Source organism: Colias eurytheme, chromosome 18 (genome assembly GCF_061535395.1).
Source record: "Colias eurytheme isolate Ceu_HAF_F1 chromosome 18, ilColEury1 Martin Lab GWU primary, whole genome shotgun sequence".
Taxonomy (NCBI): Eukaryota; Metazoa; Arthropoda; class Insecta; order Lepidoptera; family Pieridae; genus Colias; species Colias eurytheme.
In genome coordinates this window covers 324538-351564 of record NC_142997.1, presented here as the reverse complement: position 1 = coordinate 351564, position 27027 = coordinate 324538, and the positions used below count along the sequence as shown (strand labels likewise).

Below are 27027 nucleotides of genomic sequence, written 5' to 3'. Positions count from 1 at the left end.
TGTGGCCAGCCAGACAGCCCGGACTCTAACCGAAATAGGAAGAGAAACAGTATATCAAACATCAAAGAACCAACTATACTAAAATTCTCTCTTGTCAACGTTGGTATATATACGATTATCAAACATTAAACGGATATTATTTTAAAATTATTAATATATTTTTTAAGCATTAAAAGTTGATACTTCAAACTTTTTAAAAATTAAACTCAAACTCACCATCTCACTCAACTTGTTTTATTTTTATTTTTTAAATATATTTTTTTTTTAATCTTGTTCGGAAGTGACTCTGCTGCACGTGTGGCTGCACGGCTGCTATCTGTGGCTGCTATAGTGAAAAAAAAAACAAACGTCAATTTTGCTGTCAGAGTCCGAATGTCACTCGGGAATGTCAACTGTCGAAATAAGTGATCATCGATTTAAAGGCGGGTGGCGGTTAATTAAATTTTGTATTTATAGTTTCTATTAAAAATACAATATGGATTATAGTAGCACGGGCGGAATGAAAAGTCCCTTCTCTCCCAGAGTAAGACAATCTATTTCTGGCAGAAGGCCTATAGGACTATCATCATCAAAGAAGAATCAAAGGTACCTTAACCTTTGCGCTTCTATTACATATTTATATTTTAAAATTGTTGTTGCTTAGCAAGATTTAAAATGTTTACCTGTTTAAAATATGTTTCTGTCTGATTTTAGCAAATATGCCCAGTCTCCGCAGCAGGAATCGGGTGATGTCATTTACAAGATTGGTCACAGTACCATTGAAACTTATGGCATGCCTTTACCCGTGATGGTCACAGAGGCGCTCACATTTGGTAAATTAAATATTTTTATTTTTTAATATAATTATGATTATATACTATTTGCGGTAGATATACAATGTAAACTTCTAAATATTAACTAATTTTTACATTTCTTTTTAGCGAGTGGTGATGTGAGTGTTCGTATGTCTCCATGTGGCTGGTGCTGGGTGGTGACGGGACGGAGAGTGCTTGCCTGGCCTCAAGAAGCTACTGGATCATCATCAGGCCCCACTGCAGCAAGGGAATTAACCTTACCACAGACTGACCTGGCGCACAAAGCTGATCTTGTTATGATATTTTATGAAGATAATGAACAGGTATAACATTTAGTTATTTTAGATCTTATTTATAATTACTTAGTGGCTCAAATATCTGTATATTTATTCAATTAAAATTATTGTTTTATGATAAAACTGAGTGCATGTTTGTATTATATTTGAACTATTTTTTTTATTTGCGCTTTGCTGTGTGTTTTATATTTTCTTAACAGTATGTAACAGTAATAAAAGAACTGAACTGTGTTAATTTTTTTCTGATCTTGAATATACATGAATAATAGTTTGATGAACATCATACACTTAGATTTTTATTGATTACAATGCACCATCTTATGACATTATACAAAAAAAAATGTGTGCGTACTAGTAAATTACAGACGTAAGAAGTGAAACTTCCTTATGACCTTATTTTTCAAAAAATAATTTACTATAATATGCAACTTTACAGAAATACGTCGAATCACGCGTGGTAGGGATTAGAAAAAGATGGCGCGTAAGGGAAAAATGTCACGCGTCACGAAAAAATCTTGCACTAAATTTTTTTACAACCCCGATAAAGAAGTTTCACTTCAAAATATTAAAAAAATTCAATGTCTTTAAAAAATAATTTCTTCCAGGCAATGCCATCATGTGTGGGAGTATCACCAGAGGGTGTGGTACGATACTGGGCCTCTGTGGGCCAGGAGGGTGCGTACAGTGAGATCACCTGTGAGTTAGCGGGCCAGGAGTGTGATCGACTGGTCGCGAGGACAGATGAGAGTGGGGCTACTGTGGGGTCACTGTTGTTGGCAACAACTACATGTACGCTTGTGAGGATTCATACGAGCCGAGGTATGTTTGTTTTTATTCGTTTTTTTGTCTTATTTGAGAATGTTGAACAAAAATAAGTACTTTTGATCAAATAATGCAAACTATAATAATATTGATGTTTTGCATAAAAACAAAACATGTATTATGTGTCGAATAAAACACACAGCGTTGGATGAAGAAAGCTGTCTATGAATCCCACAAATCTATAGAAATAAGTTCTACCTTACCTCTTGTCTATGGATCTTTCACCTCACTAGCAAGGGCGCGTCCCTTTATCCGCTTCCGCCTCTGACGCGCCGCCATCTTCCAAGCGCATAGCATCTTCATCAGCAAGCAGTAAAACTCAACGCTGTGTGTTTTATTCGACACATAATACATGTTTTGTTTTTATGCAAAACATCAATATTATGTGTCTTTCTAAAACACACAGCGTTGGATGAAGATGTGTTTGATATCTGCTGGTGAAGAAAGAGTTACAAACGCTATGTTGAAATATAACTCATCTATTGACACTGTAATACTTAAAGTGCTGTATTACAAGTAAAATTTTTTCTTTTTAATGCTAAATGAAAATGCTGTAGGTATTGTTAAATAAAGCTATATTATAGAAATTTCAAAATACAATAATAAAGGGCTATTGCCCACAAAAAAAAAGAAAATGAACATCTTTCCTTGCTTAAAACCTAAACTAACAAACTCTCTTAAATTGTTATCTTTGGGTAACATTTCAACTTAATATACATTAATGTCATGACACTGACTAAAATCTGGACTATATAATATGCCTAGTGCTTCTATATAATATCTTAACCAGTCTTGGTTTATTGTGCAACAGTAATAGAAATGAAATAAAGAAATATAAATTAACTATTATTCTCCAAGGAACATAAAAGAGATCAATCCCAGTCAAATCTTAATAACTAATAAAGCCTCTAAGGCTTGATATCTTTATAAACAAGCTCTGCTTATTAAAAAGTTAAAATAATATAATAAAGGAAGAGATACAAAACAATCACCATTGGCAAAATTGTGCCCTAGGTATTAATACTAAATATCACACTGATTATAATACTAGATTACTTTATTAGATGGGTGTAAAGTTATCAAAAAGTAAAACCGACTCATTGTCTCTGGCTAGCTTTACCGGTCGGCAGTAGAATTTTTTAAAAGTCAGCATACTCTTCCAATTGCCCCTCTGAAGGATCTCCTCAATGGGTCGGTCCTCCAACCAACCTCTTGACGCAACCGCTGACCGGATACTGCCAGGAGGGGCTGCTATGCCTACTGACTTTAATATTGACCTTATCCAACCTGAGATCAGAGTACGAGTAGCAGGTTTAACTTGACCCTTTATTGATAAAAATAAATTGTCTATTTCTGTGCCCGAACGCCTATTTTCTGAGATCTGAATTAGCCTTTCTACGTGGGTTACCGGGCATATAGAAATCTCTGGGTGCCTTGACAAACACCACCCTGACTGTTGGTGTGTTGCTGTATCTGTCTTGGACCCAAACTCAGGCCAGAATATAATTTTATTTTCCTGTCTGACAAAGCAGTCCTTAGAGATCTTAAGAAGAGTAAGATCATGGATTCTTCTGCCCGATGCTAATAATAGGATTAAGGCTGTTCGCCTTGATATCTCAAACAGGGTTGAATTACCCTCTGTTGATTTAAGCCAGTTAACCAGGGTCTCTATGTCCCAGATTGATTCTTTTCTTTGTCTTGGTTTTGCTATAGCAATAGCTCTTAGGACTTGCTGTACAAAGAAATTGGCGGTGATTCTCTCCTCTGATGCACCATAGAAGGTTGATATCGCTGACTTATGCAGTAGAATTGTACTGTAAGCCAGATTGTGCTCTAAATGTAGGCTTGCTAAGAATTGAGCAACGTCATTACCGGAAGGTGCCTTGAGGTCCTTGTTATTTGATCTGCACCAGGCCAACCACCTCCGAATTGGAGGGCCATAAGTTGCTAGTGTGGAGGGACGCCAACTAGCCACCAGCAAATCCTTTTCTTTTGTATTCCAGTGGGCTATTTGTTTCTCCCACCCCCAATCTCCCAAGCTAGCAGTCTCAGGTCCTCTACCTGTGGGGGAGGCAAAGCCGTCGATAGATCTATGAGGCAACTCCGTAGGTTCGGTATGACGAATGGTGGACTGAGTGCTCTCGACCTCAGGTCCGGAAGCCAATAACACTGAGCCCACTGGGGGGCTATTACAATGTACCTGCCCTGTGCATTGTTGAGGTGAGCTAGTACCTGTGGGATTAGACTGGGTGGAGGAAATACCCAGGCCAGGTGCCAGCTCCACTGCTGCCTGAAGGCGTCGCAGAACTCTGCGCAGGAATCTGCTGCATCTAAGCTTACATACCTTGGTACTACTGCGCTTCTTTGAGAAGCGAACAGGTCGATGTCTGGTACTCCCCATTTCCGAAATAACACCTCTGTGGCATGAGGTAGAAGATGCCACTCTGGTAGGGGTTGACCTCTCGAAAGGCGATCCGCTATCCCATTGAGGAGGCCTGGGAGGTAGGATGCCGACAGAGTTAACTCTAACTTCTCCGCCAGACAAAGCACCTCGGATGTTAGTAATAAGAGGGCTAATGACCTTGTCCCTCCTTCGTTCCTTATGTGGGCGACCAGAGTCCGATTGTCGGACTGGATTAATATGTGGGCCCCTCTTAGTGTACTTTGGAGTCTTTTTATTGCAGCGAACACAGCATATAGTTCTTTGACATTCGAGTGCCAAGTTCTCTGCTTGCCTGCCCATCTCCCTGACAGGTAACGGCTGTTCAGCTGTGCACCCCAGCCCGCATCCGCTGCGTCTGTGGTAAGGAAGTGTGTCACCTGTTTCCTTATAAAGGATCTGCCGTTCTTGCCTATGTTTCTTCTCCACCACATGAGGTCCTGTGTCGCAAGGGGAGGAAAGGCTCTCCTCTCTCTGGGTCTGCTCCGCGCAAAACCTCTGAGAAATATCTGTAGCTGGCGACTGTGGAGTCTGCCGCCTCTCAGCGTTAAGTTTGCAAAATTCATCATGCCTAAGACCACTTGTAAGTCTCTTTGAGTGCAGGACATTTTTGATTCCATTGCTGCCACTGTATGTCTTATTTTTAAAACCTTCTTGTTTGGTAAAGACACAGACATCTGTCTCGTGTCCCACATAAGGCCCAAATATTCGAGTCTCTGCACTGGGTCTAGGATTGACTTTTCGAAATTGATGTGCCAACCAAGTTTCTTTAAGATGCCTACGGTCTCCGAGACCTGGGAGGTTAATTTGGCTCGGCTCTGGTGGACCAATAGGTAATCGTCCAGGTACACTAGAATGCGAATACCCCGAGCCCTCAGGGTCTCCGCGACCCAATTTGATATGGCTGCAAAAGTCCGGGGGGCAGAACATAGGCCAAAAGGGAGGGCCGTTAATTGTAGAATTTCCCCATTGTAAATTATTCTTAAAAACCTGCGGTGAGAATTTGCTATGGGCAAATGAAAATAAGCTTGATGGAGGTCTATCTTCACAAGCCAGTCCTGGCATTGTAAGAACTCCATTACGGTAACTGGTGAAATTAACTGGAAATGCCTGGCCGACACGTAGGTGTTTAGGTGCCTCAGATCGAAGATGGGCCTTGCTGAGCCGTCTGCTTTCTTTACCAGAAACATTTTTGAGTGAAAGCCGGCGTCTATCTTTCTGGGCCTCTCTAGGGCCCCTATTTTCTTTAACAGGTCTACCATCTCTGTCATGGCGGGGGACACCCTCGTAGAACATCTCTCCAAGACTAGCCTGCTGGGCAGACACATGGGAGGTTTCTTGGTAAATGGAATTCGAGAGTTGGTAATGTTTTTTAAAATGAAATGGTTGGCCCCTAAGTGAACCCAATTCTCTATATGTTTCTTTAAACACCCCGCCCTGAACAATTCCGAATTGTCATTTCTGCACCACTGGGTTGGTGCGGACGCCGCCACGAAAGGGCCGGCTCTTCTTTACCTTGGCAACCTGCCTCCTGTCCCCTCTTTGAGGCTGGTTCCTGGACACTGGGCGGAGAGACTGTCTACCGTGTTGAGGAGCAGCTCTCTGTTGTTGCCTTCTCTCTCTGGCATACATGGGAGTGTTCAACCACTGTTGGGTTCCGCCCAGAGAAGCTATGATAGGTTGTAGGGCTTCTCTGCTAAATAAATATTCCTTACTCGGAGGAACATTATGAAGTATAGAGCGTAGGTTGACATTTCCTAGCTCTTTTAAGATACGTTCTCGTCTTACCTCAATGCACTCAGACCTCTTGCCACAAATTAGCTGCATGGTCATCTCTGACCTTTTATAGGATGGAGAATCAGGACCAAACAATAAGGTTATCTTTTCAAACAGGTTACCTGGGTTTAAATTATACTTATTCTCCTGTGCCCAATTTACAATGTCCTGTAAGCCCTCTTTAAGCAAGCGACGCTGTTCTAAGATATTATTTGATAAACCTGCTAATAGTAACTCAGTCGACATTAAAAAATCTTTGTTCTTATTGAGGTGGCAAAATTCCTCATTCACCTTAAGGGCTGTGAAGCCTGGGGAAGCTAAGCAAGAGTTAAGCACTTTTTTATACCTTATCCCCTTCCAAGTAGGACGGTCAAAGTGCTGGAGACGCTCTAACTCCAGTAGGAGCTCCTTGTTGGCCAGAGGGACGACCACCGCAGCGTCACACTCGGTATCCAGATCGCCTAACGTCAACTCACCAGACTGACTTAACCCTGCCCTTGACGCAGTAGCCGCCCTGCCTGGGTATGATAGAAAACCTGTTGACGTAGCGACGTCACTAGGTACCTCTTGCATCTTACTTAATTCACATAAATATTGTGGTAATTGTGACATGTATTGCGAGATGTATCCCACCTGTTGCATGAGGGACTCTATGCGTGGGTCGGAGCAAGTATCAGTTTGATTGTACTTACGGAACTTTTCCTTTCTTGCCTTTTTCCTGCGAGGAGACGAGCTGTCGCTCCTCTCGTCCTCCGAGGACGAGGAAGTCGACTCACCACTACACTTTGGATGCCGGTTTTCATCCGAAACACCGGTCTTTGAATTGTCCTCAGACAACGTGCTTTTTTCCTTATGGGAAAGCATTTCGAACTTAAACACAAAAATAACACCGTAAAACAACACTGTGTGTTATTACAACTGAATTCACAGTAAATTTAAACACAAAAAACAAGAGATTTAAAAGAAATATCAAGATTTGATATCTAAGCGATGTTGACGCTTCGGAATTCACAAACGCTATGCGCTTGGAAGATGGCGGCGCGTCAGAGGCGGAAGCGGATAAAGGGACGCGCCCTTGCTAGTGAGGTGAAAGATCCATAGACAAGAGGTAAGGTAGAACTTATTTCTATAGATTTGTGGGATTCATAGACAGCTTTCTTCATCCAACGCTGTGTGTTTTAGAAAGACACATAATAAAAGAATATTAATGTTTATTCATATTAAGGTACTTATTGATTTTCTTTCTACATCACAATAAACTAAGCAGTGTATTATTGCCATTGATAAATGTTGCTTATTTTCGATTGTCATGTGCATTAAATGATATTATAATTTAAACAGAAGGCAGACCCACAGTGACGTGCCAAATGTTACGACCACCAAGTGGCTGGCTCGGTGGTATCGGCCGACGAGTATCACTGCTTTTTTTTGGATCCATGCCTGCTCATGCTGATACTGTAAGTTTGCAAAAGTTGTTTATTGACTGACGTAAAATTTGTTGAAACGTTCATTTTACTTTTAATTTTAGTAAATAATTTTAAGTCACTGTTGCATTGGACAAATAACTTGTGTGCATATGATTATTACAAATAAATAAATTAAAAAAATACTTTGTCAATATTATGCTCATTAATGTTTCTTGCATAAGAACTTTTAATGGTTATCTAGATTACTAGATGTGAATCTGTGATATACTTGACAGAAGCTAGTAGGCGTGGTGATCCTGCCGCCGCTCGGCAGCAGCTCGGAGGACAACTCGGAGCTGGTGTGCATGGTGGCCGGCGGGCCGCTGCTGCAGCTGTGGGGCGGCGCCGGCCTGCACGAGCACCACCTGCGCAGGCCGCTCGTGGACGCGTTCGCGCGCGCGCACCTCGCGCCGCACGGTGGGTAGCCATGGCAACCGCGGCAATCATGGCGACCGAGGTAACCATGGTAACCGTTGCTTTAGATGAAGTTTTGTGTTGTGCTATCTGTGTGAAAAAATATTTAATCTTAATATGTTCAACAGGTAAATAAATAAATTTTGAAAAGTGTCACCTAATAACTACCTTGAAAAAAAAATAAGTTGTATATTGTCCATTTCTTTAATTTTCATAATATTAGTTAACATTGTATTTGTCAATTCTAGGAGAGCCAAGTACAATGGAGATAATGGCGTTGGATGTGCATCCGATCGGTGATCGGATGTTGCTGCTGTTGGTGGTGCTGGTCGCCGCCTTCAACCAGAGTCGACCCAGTGACATGCGATATGCATTAGGTGTGATATTTTAATTTTGTATTAAATATTTTAAGAAGTGTAATTTTTTTCAACTTCTTCAATTTTCAAAATTTTACTTGTTAAAAATTTGCCCCTCATACATTCACTTATATTAATAACTTGTCAAAAATTCATTACAATTTTAAATGAGACTTTGTTTTAATGATTATCACGCAATATGCAACCTTATGTCTTACACAATAAAGTCCATCCCCCGCAGCGCACATCAGCGTGGAGCAGCCGGAGAGCCCCCGCGTGGTGGCGCTGTGCGGCGTGGCGGTGCGCGGGCCGGACGAGCCGCCGCGCTGCGTGCCGCTGGCGCCGCTGCCGCCCGCCCGCGCGCTGCTCTACTGGCCCAGCGCGCTCGCCATCGTGCCCGCCGACCGTGAGTGGGGCCTGCTGAAATAAAATATATATTTCAGGACAATTTTCACACATGGCACGATCTGATCCAGATTAAGCTTTCGCTTGTGTTATGGAAACCAGATGCCTGATGAACATACATATATAATGTTATATAAACACTTTTATAGATAATTAACACTCAGACAGAGCAAATGTTCATCATACAAATATTTGCCTCGGGTGTGAATCGAACCTACGACCTATGGCTCGGAAGGCAGGACCACTACCAACCAAGCCAACTGGTCAGTCAATAAAAAATGTGGAAACATAATATATTTAGATATATGTAAAGTGAAAATTCTAAATTGTCAAGTTATGAATCAAAATTACATTCATCCCTATTTTTTGAAACCAAATTAAAGTTTATTTATGTTTGTCCTGTTTCACAAATAATTTTAAATTGTGTTCTGATTACCAATAATTTGGTTAGCGTCCCTGTCTGCGGAGGCGGTGGAGCACGTGGAGGTGGGCGCGGAGGGCGACCGCGTGCTGGGCGCGTGCGGGGCCGCGCTGGGCGCGAGCGGCGCCGCGCTGTTCACCCGCAAGCACGGCCTGCTGCGTCTGCGCGCGCCGCACCACACCCACCCGCCGCAGTGAGGGACATTTTACTATTTCAACACATGTACATCTACACACTAGATACGGATTTTTAAAGAATATAAAAAAAATCCTGTTGAGAAATAACAATTCTTGCAATTGTAAAAAAAAATCGGTTTAAAAATTATGACAAACATTATCATTTATATCATGCATTTATATCATGAGTAGGACCATATAAAGGGGATTGTTAAAAAAAAAATTGAGGTTGTGTTGTTGTCCGCCCGTACTCAAGATCGCACCTGTCAGATTATTTATGATACTATTTTAAAAACTAATACACTTTAGTTATGTAAAATACTAAATTTCATCAAACATTATGTAGTAATAAATGTTAATTATATTCCAACAGATCATTCAGCGGCAGTCCGATGGGGTCACCATGTCCCTCGGACATGTACGAAGGGAATCTCACTTTCTACGAGATCGATCCAAACGAGGTAGGTGTTTATATTTATTTTGAATTTTTAATAAGAATAAATATATAGGTTTGTCTCTAAAATCTTTTGATTTTACTTTGTCGTAACGAGTGACGGTGACTTTAGTACAATTTTTTTTATAATAAACGATTTTTAAAATGATTATCGAAAAGAGGTGTATTTGTAGACGTATACCATTCGAAAAGGTCGTATTCTAAAAGAATTTCAACCCAGTTATCAACCCGCGCTTGAATTTTTAGAGACTTTTGTGTTATATCAATATTTTTTTTTATTGTTACAATTTAAAAAAAAATGTCGTTTCAAAGCTATGTCGATGAATAAAAATTGAATTTGTCAGAAAGATCAAGTTAACTTGTACAGGGTGTATCCGTCTTTTAAGCGGAATAAAAATGCATTATTATATCAAAGTTTACCCGCTTATTATAGAAACTGCAGCTGAAGGAGTGTACAGAGTAAGGCCAACACAGAGAAATATATTTGCACAGAGTACAATATACTATATACTACTAGCTTTCCACTCGCAGTTTCGCCCGCGCAGTCAAAGAAAAACCCGCATAGTTCCCCTTCCCGTAGGATTTTCGGGATAAAACCTATCCTATTTCCCGGGGTCGACAAAGGCCTCCCCGGGGGGGGGGGGGGTAACAGCAATAAAGGCTATTTTATTTTTTATTTATTTATTTTATTTTATTTCCCGGGGTAAATAGTAGCCTATGTCCTTTCTCGGGTATCAAAATATCTCTATACCAAATTTCATGCAAATTGGTTCAGTAGTTAAGGCGTGATTGAGTAACAGACAGACAGACAGAGTTACTTTCGCATTTATAATATTAGTATGTATTATTCCAGCTAAGCGACATAACAACAGACGCGGTGGGCAAGCTGAAGCTGGCGTTCCTCCTGCACGTGCGGCGCGAGGGCCCGGGCGGTGCGGCGCGCGTGCTGGCCGAGCTGTTCCCGCCCCGAGCCGCCGGGGACGTGGACGCGCCGCTCGACCGCACCGTGCTGGCGCTGGCCGGCGAGATGCTGGACGACGTGCCCGCGGGGGATCCCAGGTGCGCCATTATACGTACCTAAATATAAAGTGTGTGTGCCAGAAGTGAAACTTCTTTGACAAGTTTCAAAGATACAAAAATCGTCGCATTACTCCATGACATGACCTTTGAATTTTAATCTCAACACACCTATAGAAGTTTCACTTCAAAAATTCTTATTTTTTTATGTTAATGTCATTTTCTGTTATGTTAACGTCATTTTTATTGTGTAAAAGTTTTTTCCTGCATAAATGAATAATAAATAAAAATGATGAAAAATTGTTCGAGTAAAAATGTATTTTATAAATTGTATAATGTAATTGTGCGTGTGTCCGTGCAGATGGCGCATCCGGTCGGGCAGCAGCCGCGTGGCGCTGGGCAGCTCGGGCGCGCTGCACGCGGCGGGGCAGCTGCGCGACAAGCAGCGCGCCTTCACGCTCTACGTGCACTTCCTGCGCGCCGCCGGCCTGTTCCGGCGCCTCGCACAAGTCAGCAAGGGTGCGTGTGTGGACAGATTATATAGATAAGACTAGATTTCCGCCCGCGGCTTCGCCCGCGTTTTCAAAGGAAAACCCGCATAGTTCCCGTTCCCGTGAGATTTCCGGGATAAAACCTACCCTATGTGTTAATCCATGTTACCTTCTATATGTGTGCTAAATTTCATTGTAATAAAAGAAAAATACTACTGAACCGCAGTAGTATTTTTCTTGACGTATAGAAATTTTCCTGGCTTATCGAAATTTTCCTGGCGTATAGAAATTTTCCTGACGTATAGAAATTTCCCTGCCTTATAGAAATTTTCCCGACGCATAGAAATGTTCCTGACGTATAGAAATTTTCCTGGCTTATAGATTTTTTCCTGACTTATAGAAATTTTCCTGGCTTATAAAAAATTTCCTGACGTAAGTATAGAAATTTCCCTGCCTTATAGAAATTTTCCCGACGCATAGAAATGTTCCTGACGTATAGAAATTTTCCTGGCTTATAGATTTTTTCCTGACGTATAGAAATTTTCCTGGCTTATAAAAAATTTCCTGACGTATAGAAATTGTATACCGTGTTTTTTGGCAAATAAATGAATTTGAATTTATTTATAGTAAGTAGTATGTAAAATAAATATTTATGTGTGTGTAGAGAGCGGGTCGGGGTGTATGAGCACCGCTCAAGCTCTGGGCTCGCTGGCGGCGCGGCTGGCGGCGGCGCGCGCGCTGCAGCGCCTGCACCAGGCCGGCGCGCCGCTCGTGGACGCTGCCATGCAACATGTGAGTTTGAAATCGTTTGTGATTCTACGGTTTTGTCTAATAATAGTATATTTGTGCAAAAATTTATGAATTAAAATTTGAATTATGATAAATAATGTTTTTAATACATTGACAAGAATGCGTATGCGCAGGTGGTGACACGTTCGGAGGAGGAGGAGCCGGAGGTGTCGGAGGCGCTAGCTGCGGGCTCGCTGAGCGCCGCCGATGTGGTGCTGCGCCGCGTGACGCGCGTGCTGCGCGTGTGCCGCGCGCTGCCCGCGCTGCCCGCGCCGCACGACGCGCGCGCCGCCGCGCACCACGCGCACCACGCGCTGCACGCGCTCACCGTACGTGCACACACACACACACACACACACACGCACTTGGTGCTGCGCTACACATAAACAGAGCGGATATTTTTATTGAACATGATAGACAAAACTCAATATTATAAAATATGGAATATCTCTTCAATAAGTCATGAAGTCGATTTTGACGAAAAAATATAACTGTATAGTTAAAACTTTGAAAATAAAAAAATAATTACCAAATTAACACAACGTACACTCCGCAGACGATCCTCAGCGATATGCAGAAGAGCGTGTCACAGTGGCTGTCGTGGAGCGAGGCGGAGGTGGCGGAGGGCGCGGGGGGCGCGGGCAAAGGGGCGGGGGGAGCGGGGTCGGGCGAGCCGTGCCTGCTGCTCAGCGCGCGCTCAGACCTGCCCGCGCTCGCCAAGTACCACACGCACGTCGTCACGTGAGTACTGTAGAGGATATTAAAAAAATAGAAATATAACCTTATTTTCTATACGAAAAAATCACTTTTATATGATAGAGTGAACTTTCATTCAATCCATACTAATATTATAAATGCGAAAGTAACTCTGTCTGTCTGTCTGTTACTCAATCACGCCTAAACTACCCATTTGCATGAAATTTGGTATGGAGATATTTTGAAACTGGAAAATTTCCATAAGGAAAATTTCTATACGCCAGGAAATTTTCTATAAACAAGGAAAATTTCTATACGTCAGGAAAATTTCTATAAGTCAGGAAAATGTTTATAAGCCAGGAAAATTTCCATACGAAAGGAAAATTTAAGACAGGAAAATGTCTATACGTCAGGAAAATATTAATCATTAATCATTCGGTCATCGTCGATGTTAACGTATTTGATCACTCCGTAAATAAAATTTCTTATTATTCAGAAGCACTTGTCAATAGAATTGGAAACTGCACCAAGTGATTAGTTGAAGCTTACGTTTGCAATACAAAACAATATTTCCACAAATATCAAGTAAGTTCACTTAAAATAATAACCACTTGGACGAAAAAACATACATTTGGATGTCAACATTATTTTTCGACCTACCCTAGAAAATTTTAAGAATATTTTTCTTGCAAGTTGTCACTACTGCCAAGAGAGCATTTATTGATGTGCAAATTTTTGATGTACTGACAAACCATAGATTAAAGAGGAGCATTTACTGCTGTGCTGTTTACAAATATATTTATTTCGATAATTTATTATAAACCGCTCAAGATTAAGATAGTTCATACTTCTTGCTTAAAATGAGTTCCTGTAATGCTTGTCACCGTGTTATTAGTATTACCGAGAGATTATCATGTTCACTTTGCTCACAATGTTACCATTTCGCTTGTGTGAATTTCACGAAAGAAAACTTTACGAAAATGTCTAGCAAAAATAAAGCGACTTGGAAATGTCCGGAGTGCAAGGTGACTAAGAGGAAAGGAGATATCAGCGACACCCCGGTCAAAGATTCGGGTGATACGATTACAAATTTCGGGAATAAAGATGATGTAATTTCTATGGATACCTTTAATGAGCGTATTTTATTGTTCGAGTCTACAATTTTGACTAGAATGGAGTCATTGCTTACAGAATCTTTTGAAACAAGGTTAAAGACTGAATTTGAATCAATTCGCAATGATGTCAAGTTAATTCCAGAACTAGCAAAATCGGTCGAGTTCTTTTCATCAAAATATGACGAAGTTTATAAAGAACTACAAGAAGCCAAATCTGAATTATCGGAACTTCGTCATGAGATTGTTCAGCTTCGTGAAAACATGAAGCATTTAACTTATAAAGTTGATCAAGTGGAACTCCGAGCACGGGAGAACAATATCGAAATTCAGTGCTTACCAGAACACGCCAATGAAAACTTGGTTAATACTGTAATGCAGCTGGCGAAGATTACTTCGTGTCCTTTAATAGAAAAGGACATAATCTCCTGTACACGCGTGCAAAAAGTAAACCCCAAATCGAACAGGCCGAAGTCTGTTATTGTTAAGCTCTCCTCGACACGTCTACGTGATTCTATTCTGGCTTCATATTTTACATTCAACAAGACAAATTCAAGCGACAAACTGAATAGCGCACATCTTGGAATTGGAGGAGAAAAGCAGTCAGTTTATGTGATGGAGCACCTGTCTTCTTGCGTCCGAGAACTTCACGCTCAAGCTCGTATCCTCAAGAAAGAAGGAGTGTGTAAATACGTCTGGGTTCGCAATGGCCGTGTTATGGTTAGAAGGAACGATTCCTCGCCTGCTGTGTGGGTTAAAAATGCGGACGTTTTAAGTAAGTTCAAAGTGCTTGGTTAAAATATTATGTATATTGTATATCCCTTTTTTAAATGTCTCTTATAATAATCACAATGAATTCGTTGAATATTTATTACCAGAACTCTAGAAGTATTCGTGGTAAACTGCTCGAGTTAAAACTGTCGAGTTCCGCCTGTACATATGATTTGATAATACTTACGGAAACATGGCTCAACAATAGTGTTTTCGATGCTGAAATTCTTAATGATAGGTACCAAATCTTCAGACGGGACCGATCCACTACTAGTAGTCGCAAAAATGACGGTGGTGGAGTGCTTATTGCTGTTTCTAAACAAATTAAAGCTTCACGCATCTGTTCCTTTGAAAGTGAGAGCGAAGATTTGTGGATAAAGATATCTACTAATCACAATAGTTTTTTTAAAACTCTTTTTATATGCGCCGTTTATTTACCACCACCATTGACACTCCCTCAACTGGAATCCGAATTGTTTTCAATGAGTAAAGCTTTCACGAACATAGGGGACAGTAATGTCTTAATCGTCGGTGATTTTAATACGAGTAAACTTCTATGGGACATACCCTCCACCCAACCTGAACGTCACTCAACGACCTCACTTATGGTGGATTCTAATTTGATGTCTAGTTGCTTGAACGATTTTTTGGCATTACATAATTTGCGGCAGTACAATACAGTTTTAAACTCTGATGATAAAATTTTGGATTTAGTCCTCAGTAATATTGATTATGTTAAGACAGAACTAGCTTTATCAGCACTGACTAGGGTCGATTGCTATCATCCGGCTATTAATATTTTAGTAGACTTTCCCGTGCACAAATTTTTAAAAAGGAATAGAGTGGTGAAACTTAATTTCATGAAAGCTGATTATGAAGTTATCAAAAGCAAACTTTATGAAATTGACTGGAATGCGGAATTAGCCACCATAAATGAGGTAGACGATATGGTAGAAAAGTTTTACTCCATTATTAATCATATTATTGAGGACAATGTTCCCAAAAAACATATGCACAAAAATTATTTGTATCCTGTTTGGTATGGTAAAAATTTAATAAAACTTTTAAAAGAAAAAGAAAAAATAAGAAAAAAATAAGAAATATAAAAATCCTTTAGATAAACTGGAGTTTAACTTAGCGAGAACTCGATGTCATAACGAGATTAAGCTAAGCTACCAAAAATATCTTAAAAACGTCGAAGTTTCTTTAAGTAATAATAATATAAAAGCTTTTTGGTCGTATATTTCCGCCAAAAGAAATTCTAAAGGTATAATACCGGAGGAAATGCTTCTTAATAATGTTGTTTATTCCTCTCCTGCAGATATATGTAGTGCCTTTGTTGAACACTTTTCTTCCGTTTATACCAAAAGTAATTGGATTAATTTAGTACAGCTTATAGATGAAACTTCTCCTCGAAATAATATTTTGGATAGAATTGTATTGGATAACGCCTCAGTGATAAAATCCTTTAGAAAATTGAATATCAATAAGAGCGCTGGATTGCCTTTCAGTGCCATTAAACATAATATATAATAAATCTTTAAATAGCGGTTATTTTCCCTCACAGTGGAGGACATCTAATATAGTTCCTATTCCTAAAAGCGGCGAAGCTAGAGATATTCAAAACTACAGACCCATTTCACTGTTATCTGTGTTTGCAAAATGCTTTGAATCGCTGATATACCCATATTTAACATACCACTTAAAGGCCGAATTAATACCTGAACAACATGGTTTTCGTATTGGGATGTCTACCTTAACTAATCTGGTCAGTGGTCACTTACACTGATGATTTGTGTGATGTTATTGATAGAGGTCAAGAAATAGATGCAATATAATATATGGATTTTAGTAAGGCATTCGATAAGGTGGATCATTCACTGCTGCTTAAAAAGTTGTCAAGGGTTGGTATTCATGGTCTAATGTTAAAGTGGTTTGCAACTTACTTAGGCAATAGAACGTCAAAAGTTACGGTTAATGGTTATGAATCGCAGCCATTTGTAGCTACTTCGGGTGTTCCCCAGGGCTCGCACTTGGGGCCTATTCTGTTTTTAATGTTTATTAATGATTTGTCCTATGAAATTAATCACTCAAAATTTATACTATTCGCGGATGACCTTAAAATATTCAAAAATATACATAATACAGAGGATGCTAAACTTCTTCAAGACGATCTAAATCGAATCTCAGAATGGACAGTATCTAATAAGCTACCGTTAAATATAAATAAATGCAAATTTATAAAATTTTCCAAAAAGTTACGACCTCAACCATCTTCGTATTCCATAAATAATATCATCCTTGAGGAGATAACCCAAGTGCGAGACTTAGGAGTAACATTTGATAAAAAATTAGGTTTTATTCATCATATTAATAATATAGTAACGAAATCTCTAAAACTTCTTGGGTTTGTATGGAGAAATTGCAAAATGTTCAAAAGTGTGCTACCTATAAAAATTGTATATTGTTCATTAGTAAGATCTCTCTTGGAATATTGCTCACCAGTCTGGAATCCATCTTATCGATGTCACATAAAAAGACTTGAGTCTGTACAGAAAAAATTTCTTTATCTACTTACTTTTCATCAGCAAAAACTTAAATCTTTAAAATCATACGACCTCAGATTAAACTTTTTTAAAATGGAAAGTCTTAAACATCGGAGATGGATGGCAGATCAAATGTTGTTATATAAAATTGTTACAAATTCGTATATTTGTCCTAATCTTCTATCAAAAATTAATATAGCTGTTCCAAGGAGATAGATACTCTAGGAAAACCAATGTATTTTTTGTCAAAAGATATAGAACCAATTTAGGCTTCAACAGCGTCATTGCTAGAGTTTGTCGGGAACATAATAGATTATTTAATAGCACAAAAGTTGACATCAACTTTCTTAGTTTGTTTGCATATAAAAGCGTTTTACATAAAAATTATACTGATGAGAATAATGTTTTCTGATTAGAATTTATACTACGATTAGAAGCTATAATTTGATACAACTCAAAAATGCATGTTGTATTTGCCTGTAATTGGATCTACATCTTGCTATGCATGCTAATTTATGTCACATACTCAAAATATATTATAAATATAAGATGTACATCTGTTGGCAAATCAAATAAATAAATAAATAAATAAAATAAATAAAAAAATGCCTATAAGCCAGGAAAATTTCTATACGTGAGGAAAATTTCTCTGCCGCAAAATATGGATAAGTAAAATTTCCATAAGTCCGGAAAATTAGTATAAGCCAGAAAAATGTTTATACGCCAGAAAAAATTCTAAAAAAAAAAAAATTTCCATGACAAAGGAAAATTTAAGACAGGGCATTTACCATAAGTCCGGAAAATTTCTATACGTCAGGAAAATTTTTATAAGCCAGAAAAATTTCTATACGTCAGGAAAAATTCTATAAGCCAGGAAAATTTCTATACGTCAGGAAAAATTCTATAAGCCAGGAAAATTTCTATACACCAGGAAAATTTCTATAAACGAGGAAAATTTCTCTGCCTCAAAATTATATGGAAAATTTGTATAAGCCAGAAAAATGTTTAAAAGCCAGAAAAAATTCTATACGCCAAGAAATTTTCCATAAGTCCGGAAAATTTCTATACGTCAGGAAATTTTTTATAAGCCAGGAAAATTTCTATACGTCAGGAAAAATTCTGTAAGCCAGGGAAATTTCTATACGTCAGGAAAATTTCTATGCGTTGGGAAAATTTCTATAAGCTGGCAAAATTTCTATAAGGCAGGGAAATTTCTATACGTCAGGAAAATTTCTATACGCCAGGAAATAAATAAATATTATAGGACATTATTACACAAATCGACCTAGTCCCACAGTAAGCTCAATTAATGCTTGTGTTGTGGGTACTAGGCGACGATAAATATAATATTTAATAAATACATATATAGATAATAACACCCAGACCCAAGAACAAATAATTGAGTACATCACACAAATATTTGCCCTGACCGGGGATCGAACCCGGGACCGTCGGCTCAGTAGGCAGTTACTTTACCACTGCGCCACACGTAACACATAGGGTAGGTTTTATCCCGGAAATCCCACGGGAACGGGAACTATGCGGGTTTTCCTTTGAAAGCGCGGGCGAAGCCGCGGGCGGAAATCTAGTTTTCCATAAGTCTGGAAAATTTCTATACGCCAGAAAAATGTTTATAAGCCAGAAAAAATTCTATACGCCAGGAAAATTTCCATGAGAAAGGAAAATTTAAGACAGGACATTTTCCATAAGTCCGGAAAATTTCTATACGTCAGGAAAATTTTTATAAGCCAGGAAAATTTCTACACGTCAGGAAAAATTATATAAGCCAGGAAAATTTCTATACGTGAGGAAAAATTCTATAAGCCAGGAAAATTTCTATACGTCAGGAAATTTTTTATAAGCCAGGAAAATTTCTATACGTCAGGAAAAATTCTATAAGCCAGGAAAATTTCTATACGTCAGGAAAATTTCTATGCGTTGGGAAAATTTATATAAGCGCGTACAAAATTGTTTTAACTTAGTTCAGTATTTTTTATAAAAAAAAATTTAGTAAATCTATTCTTACAGGCAAGTGGCGCACAACTGCGGCGACGCAACATTACGCGCGCAAGTGCTGGAAGGTGCGGCGTCATTCGCAGACCTGCTGCTAGCGGCCGCAGAACCGCTCGCTGCGCACGCGCCGCGCTTATATCAGACGCTGCGCCGCGATCTCATACAGCCTTATAGTGTGTATTTATAAAAATGTATTTTTGTGATGTGTGCAATTTTATACTTACGAATGAAAACAATGTTTTACTGTTAATAATGTATGGGCTGCTGAATGATATGATATGATATCCCATACACTCCTTTTATTGATAAGTTGATAGATTGATAGTTTGATAGATGATGTAGCTTTTGATCACTTTATTATATTGTATACTTTAAACTAATGATGATATAAATGATATTGATAGTTGATGATATTAATTGATAGTTCATATAGCGCATACACCCCGAGCGCTTTACACGAGCCGCGAGCGCAGACTGATTCGTAAAGATGTTGTTTTTACGGTAATGTAATTGAATCGTGTAAATCGCTGACTCAGGATGTACGGCTAGTCCGTAAAAATAATATGTATATGCATATTTGTGACACCAATTAATAAATATAATTCGATAGTCATAAATACTTGTTTACTGCATCTATTGTTTTTTTTTCTTAATTCATAAACACTGACTCAAATCTCGGTTTACGGTCAGTTTTTTTCGATTCTTATTTAATTTTATTAATTTTTTACCTAGTAAATTGAAATTTTGCAGAATATACAATTATTCAATTGTTTTTCCATGTAAAGAGGGTGGATCTAGATGAAAAATATAAATATTATTATCCTCAGTAACTGAAGGCCAGTTAGAACGCGCGGCAGCCCTAGCAGAGAAGTTTCTAGAATTAGAGCTGCTGGTGGACATGTGCGTGCGCTCGCGTCGTCTCGATCAGTTGCACGCTTATCTCGACAAATACGAGCAGCAGGTATGGGTGCTTTATCTAGTTTATTTGTTGAAAAGTCTTAGTTGCAGTTGATAAATGTGTAAATAATAATTTTTGGTCCTTCGAGTCGTCACATAGTGTTGCGTTAGATATTAATTTTAATTCGATTTATAGCAATCGTGTAAGAATTGTATATTCAATTCGTGAGATATCGTAATGTCGATGTCCTTGAGCCTTCCAAAATAAAGATTCGATTGTACGTGAACAAAAATATGAATAAAGAGTAAATCTTTCTTAAAATATTTTTGTATCGTACATGAAATAAAATACGGAGAACATAGCGTTAAAAATGTTTATTCTTTGATATTCCATTCCTAAACTATTTTGTGCACCAAAGAGTGAAATAAGTACTCTATCTAATTATCTAATTATTAACATTAAAGGTTATCTCAGCTCAATCTATGCTTACTATCGCAGGGTATATCAGAGACCGCGTTCGGTCTGCTCGCCTCAGGGCCGGGCGAGTGGCGGGCGCTGCTGCTGCGCTCGCTGGGCGCGCGGCGGGGCAGCTCGCTCGGCCGCTGGCTGCAAGCCGCGCCCGCGCGCCAAGAGCTGCACGCGCTGCACGCGCTGGCTCGCGCATCGCACGGGGTTGCAGCGGCCGTGCTGTGTGACATGGCGGACGACGAGGTGGAGTCCGTCGACAGGATGGCGGTTAGTGCGGCATTCATGTATTATTGCATAGTATTTCGCAAAAAAAAGCAATACTAATGATATTATAAAGCTAAAGAGTTTGTTTGTGAACGCGCTAATTTCAAGAACTGGTCTGATTTGAAAAATTATTTCGGTGTCGGATAGTCCATTTATCGGGAAGGCTATAGGCTATATATCATCACGCTAAAACCGACAGAAGCGGAGCGACGCAGTTGAAACCGCGGAGTGCAGCTAGTAATAAAATAATTTAATTCATATTAATCGCTTGCAATCTTTTAGTTTATATTGTTTTAATTTATCTAAGATTTAAAAATGATGAAACGCAATTTTCATTTAATTAATATATTCGCTGTTGTTGAAAGAATACGCAGATTATATTATAAATTAAATCTAACTTTAAGTTAAACATACATTATTTGTCTACTTACACTCGTATCAAACAATGGTTATTACCAACACTGTGTGCAGACGATGGCGTCACTCAGCAAGCTATGCCTCTACGCGGACGACTGTGTGGAGCCCGCGGAGAGCAAGCCGGCCTGGCAGCGCGCGGAAGAACTGCTGGCGCTAGCAGCACACCACCGCGCACTGCCCGCACAGCTGCAGCACGCGGGGGACAGGAGGCACGCGCCGCAGGACCTCGTGCAGGTGACACACGTTACAGCTCCACCAGCTTTACCTGCTTTACAGATGATTACATAACACATTAGGCTTTATCAGATAGGACGCGTATTTTAGCGCTGCGTAGTAGCGCTACAGCGTCCTGTTTTAACGTCGCGCGAGGCTTCGTCAAACAGAACGCTTTAGCGCGCGTTAGGACACAGCAATTGATATTATTAAAGCTGCATGTTGTTTACATAATTATTACTTACGAACAAAACAAGGTACAGCGATATTAACTCCGGAGTCGGAAGAATTTTTTACTTACCAGTTTCATTAATTTCTTCTCCGATTTGTGCCCACAATTTTGCCTTCATTGATATATCTTTATAGTTTATATGAACTATCCTTCGTATTATATAAGCATGGATATTTTCTAACCAATTCTATCAAATTTTCGGTCATTATGCAGTATTTTATTATTATTTTACGCCTATTAACTCCGACGCTAAAATAAAATTTGTAAAAAAATACAACACCCGACGTTAAAGCGTCCTAACGGCGCGACAGAGCGTTGCGTACTGCTAGCGCCGGCGCTCTGTTTGACAGTATTCTACGATGGTAGTAGAACACATCTTAGCGTCATATCGCGGCGTCAACTTAACGCTCTGACGCGCGCTAAGTACGCGTCCTGTCTGACAAAGCCTTAAAGCGTACGAGGACGATGTGACCGAACGCCGCTGGCAACACGGCCGGTCAGCATGGGGCGAGAGATATTGACATACGAGAAACACTCGACTTCACCGTTTGCGAATAAAACTGATTTGTGTTTCACTGATTTCAGTAAATCATTAATATACAAGAGAAATAAAAACGGGCCGAGCACACTTCCTTGTTGTACACCTGAACTATTAGTTTTGTCTACTGATCTATTTACGATTCTTGTTTCATTTACCATTATTTGCACTTTCACATATTGATCTCTATCATCTAAATAACTTGCAATCCATTCTTTGGCAATACCTCTTTTACCATCTTAAACAAGTGTAATTGGTTTACAAAATCAAATGCCTTGTTCATATCTAGAAGTATAGCTGTTACGAGTATTGTCTATGATGGCTTGAATTATTTATTTCACATGTCAAAGTGCATTCTAATGAAGTGGAACTATTTAGTTTCTATGAATATAATTTCTAAATCATACTAAAATTACCTTTTCAAATATTTTAGATATCACTATTATTAATGCTATCGGTCTGTAATTTTTATTTGGGTCGTCTCTTTTAAATAATGGTTTTATCTATGGTGTTTTCAACACGTGAGCAAAAGTACCAAGAAAAATAACGGTTTGCGAATATAGTCACTACATATAAAATTCAATAGAGAAGTATTATAACGCGTCACAATTCACAGATGTACCTGGACAGCGATATCAAGGCGTTAACAGAGTACGACTACAAGAAGGCGCTCGATCTCACAGACTTTGTGGAAGACCCTGAAGTGAGAGATCATTTGCGGCTCAAGGTACGGGTTTTGTAAAAAAATAATTGAAATATATTTGATTTTAATCGGGTTTTGGATTATAATGTTGAATGAAGTTTCTGGGAAATATAAAATTACTAACATTATTCATATGCATAGAGCATTATAGTTTTTGTAGAGATAATATTTATAGTATACTAGATTTCCGCCCGCGGCTTCGCCCGCGTTTTCAAAGGAAAACCCGCATAGTTCCCGTTCCCGTGGGATTTCCGGGATAAAACCTACCCTATGTGTTACAATGAAATTTAGCACACATACATATAAATGTGTGTGTGTATAATGTGTGCTAAATTTTATTCGGTTCAGTAGTATTTTCCTGACGTATATAAATTTTCCTGGCTTATCGAAATTTTCCTGACGTATAGATATTTTTCTGGCTTATACAAATTTTCCATATATATATAATTTTGCGGCAGAGAAATTTTCCTCTATTATAGAAATTTTCCTGGCTTATAAAAATTTTCCTGACGTATAGAAATTTTCCGGACTTATAGAATTTTTCCTGACGTATAAAAATGTTCCTTGTTTATAGAAAATTTCCTGGGGTACAGAAATTTTCCTTATAGAAATTTTCCAGCTTATATAAATTTTCCCGACATGGAAATTTTCCTGACTTATAGAAATTTTTCCTGACATCGTAATTTTTCTGTCAATCGAAATTTCCCTAACTATTGTTATAATCATTTTTCTAATCTTCCTAAAATTGGAAATTTTTACGACTGATTAAGGGTGCTATTACAGATTTTTTAACAAAAAACGCTATTTTACGGTACCATTTTAACTCAAAGCAATTACACGTGAGAACAAAGTAATATCTTAATTTAAAGATAATATATTCAGTTCTACGATCATCTTATAAAAATTGTACGACGTCATACAAAATTGTCGCTGAAATACGTTTTTCCCAGCACAATGATAGCATAAAATGCAAAAAAATGGGGTCTAAACCGGTACCATTTTAAGAAAATTAAAAGCCTAATCTATCTTCTTACCTATAAATTATTGAGGGATATATAGTCTTTTATAGATTCTGATAATTTTTTTGTATCTAAATCAAAATTTTATTTCAATTATTAGCTAAATTAAAAATACTTGTCGATTTCTTCATACATTTTGCTCTCGCGGGTCGTCAGACCGCGCTCAGAAGCGCTCATGGAAGGACGGGTATATCGCTCCTCGTCCCAAAAATAAAACGAATTAGAAAAAGATTATTGTGCGCGCACTGTCGTTTTCGTGATTTGAAATATTTGATACTTTATAAGAGTAAACTGTATAAGTTTCATATTCCAATTATTTGTAATTTAAAATTATGTTTTAAAAATTACCTTGCCTGAGATGCTCTTTTTTATGGGTTGTTGAATAGATTGGTGGGGTAAAACAATTCAAGATGGCGTCGACGAAAATTTGACTTTTTTTCGTGATGGGTGTCATTTTCATAGTTTTTGGGGTAGCTATTAACGAATATGAGGTCAAAACTGAAATCCAAGATGGCGCCGACGTGTATGTTTGTATGTATGTGTAGATCTGGAGCGCATCCATCCTGTGCGAGGAGTGGAGCGGCAGCGGCGGGGAGGAGCCGCAGCTCAGCGTGCAGGGCAAGATGTTCTACCGCCTGCTCGACCTGCTCAACGTTATGGGTCCGTATATTATTATAATTTTGTCATTAAAAAAAAAAACAAAATGCGTTTTTTTACTATTGTTATTGGTTCAAAAAACAGAATTTCATCTGGATTTTTAAATGGTTCATAAAAAAGAAAGCCAGTCCTTATCGAATAATGCATGTCATTCAAAATAGAAAGAGATATAGATCATGAAAAATTTTGACATACATATTTAGTTTATATAATACTGTTAAATTATACAGACGTTACAGATAAGCACTAATTGTCATCAGAACAGTTCGACGAAAACTAACACTTAACTGATATCCAAATAAAAAACAACAATTTGTCAACAGGTTCGGACATAGAAGTCCTCCTCCCACCGCTAGAGCAGCTGCTGTTCCTCCCGGAGCTGCAGGACTTCGCCCGCGATCCCCGCAAGCACTATCTGCTTAAATACACGTACGCGAGCCTCGCGGACGACCAGCACGACCAGGACCAGGACCTGGATATGTAGACCATGGACGTGAAGTGTCATGGTCTATGCAGATAATTGTTGGCCACCAGCTGTTAGACCATAGAGCATAGAATAATAAGAAATTATTAACTTTAAATGAACGATTGAGTGGGTGGAATGGTCAATGTGATTTTGTTGTTTCATTATCTAAATGTGTAATTTTAAGTTTTCGTGCGTAACTTTAAAGCTTTTAACGTTTAACCAATTTCCAAAAACAAAATGAAGGGATTCTATGTTCGTCGGAATGTATTTTTTTTTCAAATTCATATTTCACGCCTAAACGAAATTACTTAAAAATATCAGAAAAAATTATAAGTAAAACAGGCAAAAATTTAATTAAACTAATTTTTACGCTTCAGAAAACCGCATTATATCCACACTATTCAGTGTATGAGGTGATAATTTGTATGTTATAAATATTAATGAATAAGTTTTGCTGTCACTAACGGTCTAACTAATAAAATGTTACCCATTCGCTTTGCAATGGATTAGTAATTGCAAAAACCTGTCTTGTTTTTAATTGACGTTTCATGTGAGCAAGAGCAGGACAAAGCTATGGTAGAAATTTATCCATTGCTTAACTTTTTGTTAGTAAGGCCGTAAGTAAATAAATGGAGAATAAGAAAATTACCTACAAGTAACTCCTATTAAAATAAAATACAGTTTTAAACCAGTCCTCTGTCAAACTCTGTTAAGTACTTACTTATATATACTTTATAAGGTGCTCACTCTACATTAAAGTCCTTACTGTTTCAATTATGGATAAACTTAATCAGTATACCTTCAGAAAATTGTTGCCAATTTATCAAGAAAGATGAACTGTTACTACACATACACTAATTATTATTAAGAAAATAATATAAGACTTGTACTAGAAAGGTAAAAAACTCACCATTCGATAATTTTCAGTCAGACTGATTTAATGTAAGTGTAAGGTAAAGGAAAAATTTAGTTTTGTATCGAGATATTTTATTGTTCTAATGTTGTGAAATATTTGTAAGTTAAAATAAAATATTGATTTCCAGAAATTGTTTTATTAAATACCATTTCCATTATCATTTTTTATACTGCCTATTTCGATTTTCTAATAACATTAAATAATTTTGAATTCATTAAAAAATAATTAATTTTGTATGGATCACGATATGAAAGACACATCAAATCAATAACTTTTGATTTCGAAGTGTTTATACGCATTGTTAATACGAAGTAAATTAAGCGCTGCCCTATCATCTTAAACATATTATTAATAATTATTAATATAAAACATATTTTGTCACCATTTTTGTAACTGAAGAAACCCTTTAATTCGTATATTGAAAAACAAAAAGTTCACAAAAAGGAAGTCGTAAAGATAGAATCAGTTCATAGCCAATTAACAAAGTGTGCGTTACCCAGGCAAAATGTTTTGCTTTAGAGAGATGAGACTTAAACAAATAATTAGTGTATCATGAGGAGCAATTTGTTTACTAATAGCAAAATTTGTTTGAATTGTAGTTTTTAAGTTATTTAAGAAAAACAAATTTTGCTGGAGTAACGTTTGAAACGTTACCCAGGCAAAATCGTCTTTCAAAAATTAGTTTCAGCACGGAACCAAATACATGAATAGATAGCTTTTGTTGCGTAGTAAATGTTTATAAATAGCAAAATTTGTGTGTGGTATAGTTCTTTAGTTATTTAAGATTTTGCTGCGGTAACGTTTTGGGATTTCCCAGATCTCGAAAACGGCTCAACGCAGAAGTTTAAAAAAAATACCAATAAAAGACCTCAATTTGTTTAAATTTGTTTAATCATTAGTTTTTGATTTGGTTGACGTAAACCAATGTAATTAAATGGTTTCAAAAATCAGAAGAAACGGGTTTGCAAGTAAACCAATACA

The 27027-nt window shown here is 38.2% G+C and overlaps 1 protein-coding gene across 1 annotated transcript; it reads left to right on the top strand.

Moving 5' to 3' along the window:
• Positions 1-389: 389 nt before the first annotated feature.
• Nup133 (nuclear pore complex protein Nup133) lies at positions 390-26176 on the top strand. Its single transcript, XM_090112672.1, has 24 exons — positions 390-585; positions 694-812; positions 921-1117; positions 1696-1909; positions 7470-7585; positions 7831-8011; positions 8257-8385; positions 8606-8770; positions 9221-9383; positions 9740-9827; positions 10674-10879; positions 11199-11356; positions 11993-12120; positions 12252-12446; positions 12674-12858; positions 13802-14624; positions 14804-14934; positions 19271-19428; positions 20083-20216; positions 20652-20888; positions 21357-21536; positions 22902-23012; positions 24553-24667; positions 24988-26176. Exons 1-24 carry the CDS (start codon positions 476-478, stop codon positions 25146-25148), a joined length of 4404 nt encoding a protein of 1467 aa, XP_089968798.1. The 5' UTR covers positions 390-475; the 3' UTR covers positions 25149-26176.
• The last annotated feature ends 851 nt before the right edge of the window (positions 26177-27027 follow it).

Excerpts from the sequence above, each read along its gene's own strand:
- Nup133 (XM_090112672.1), top strand. The coding sequence starts at position 476 with ATGGATTATAGTAGCACGGGCGGAATGAAAAGTCCCTTCTCTCCCAGA. Across the intron at positions 11,357-11,992 it reads CCTCGCACAAGTCAGCAAGG|AGAGCGGGTCGGGGTGTATG; the intron begins GTGCGTGTGTGG and ends ATGTGTGTGTAG. Across the intron at positions 12,447-12,673 it reads ACGCGCTGCACGCGCTCACC|ACGATCCTCAGCGATATGCA; the intron begins GTACGTGCACAC and ends TACACTCCGCAG.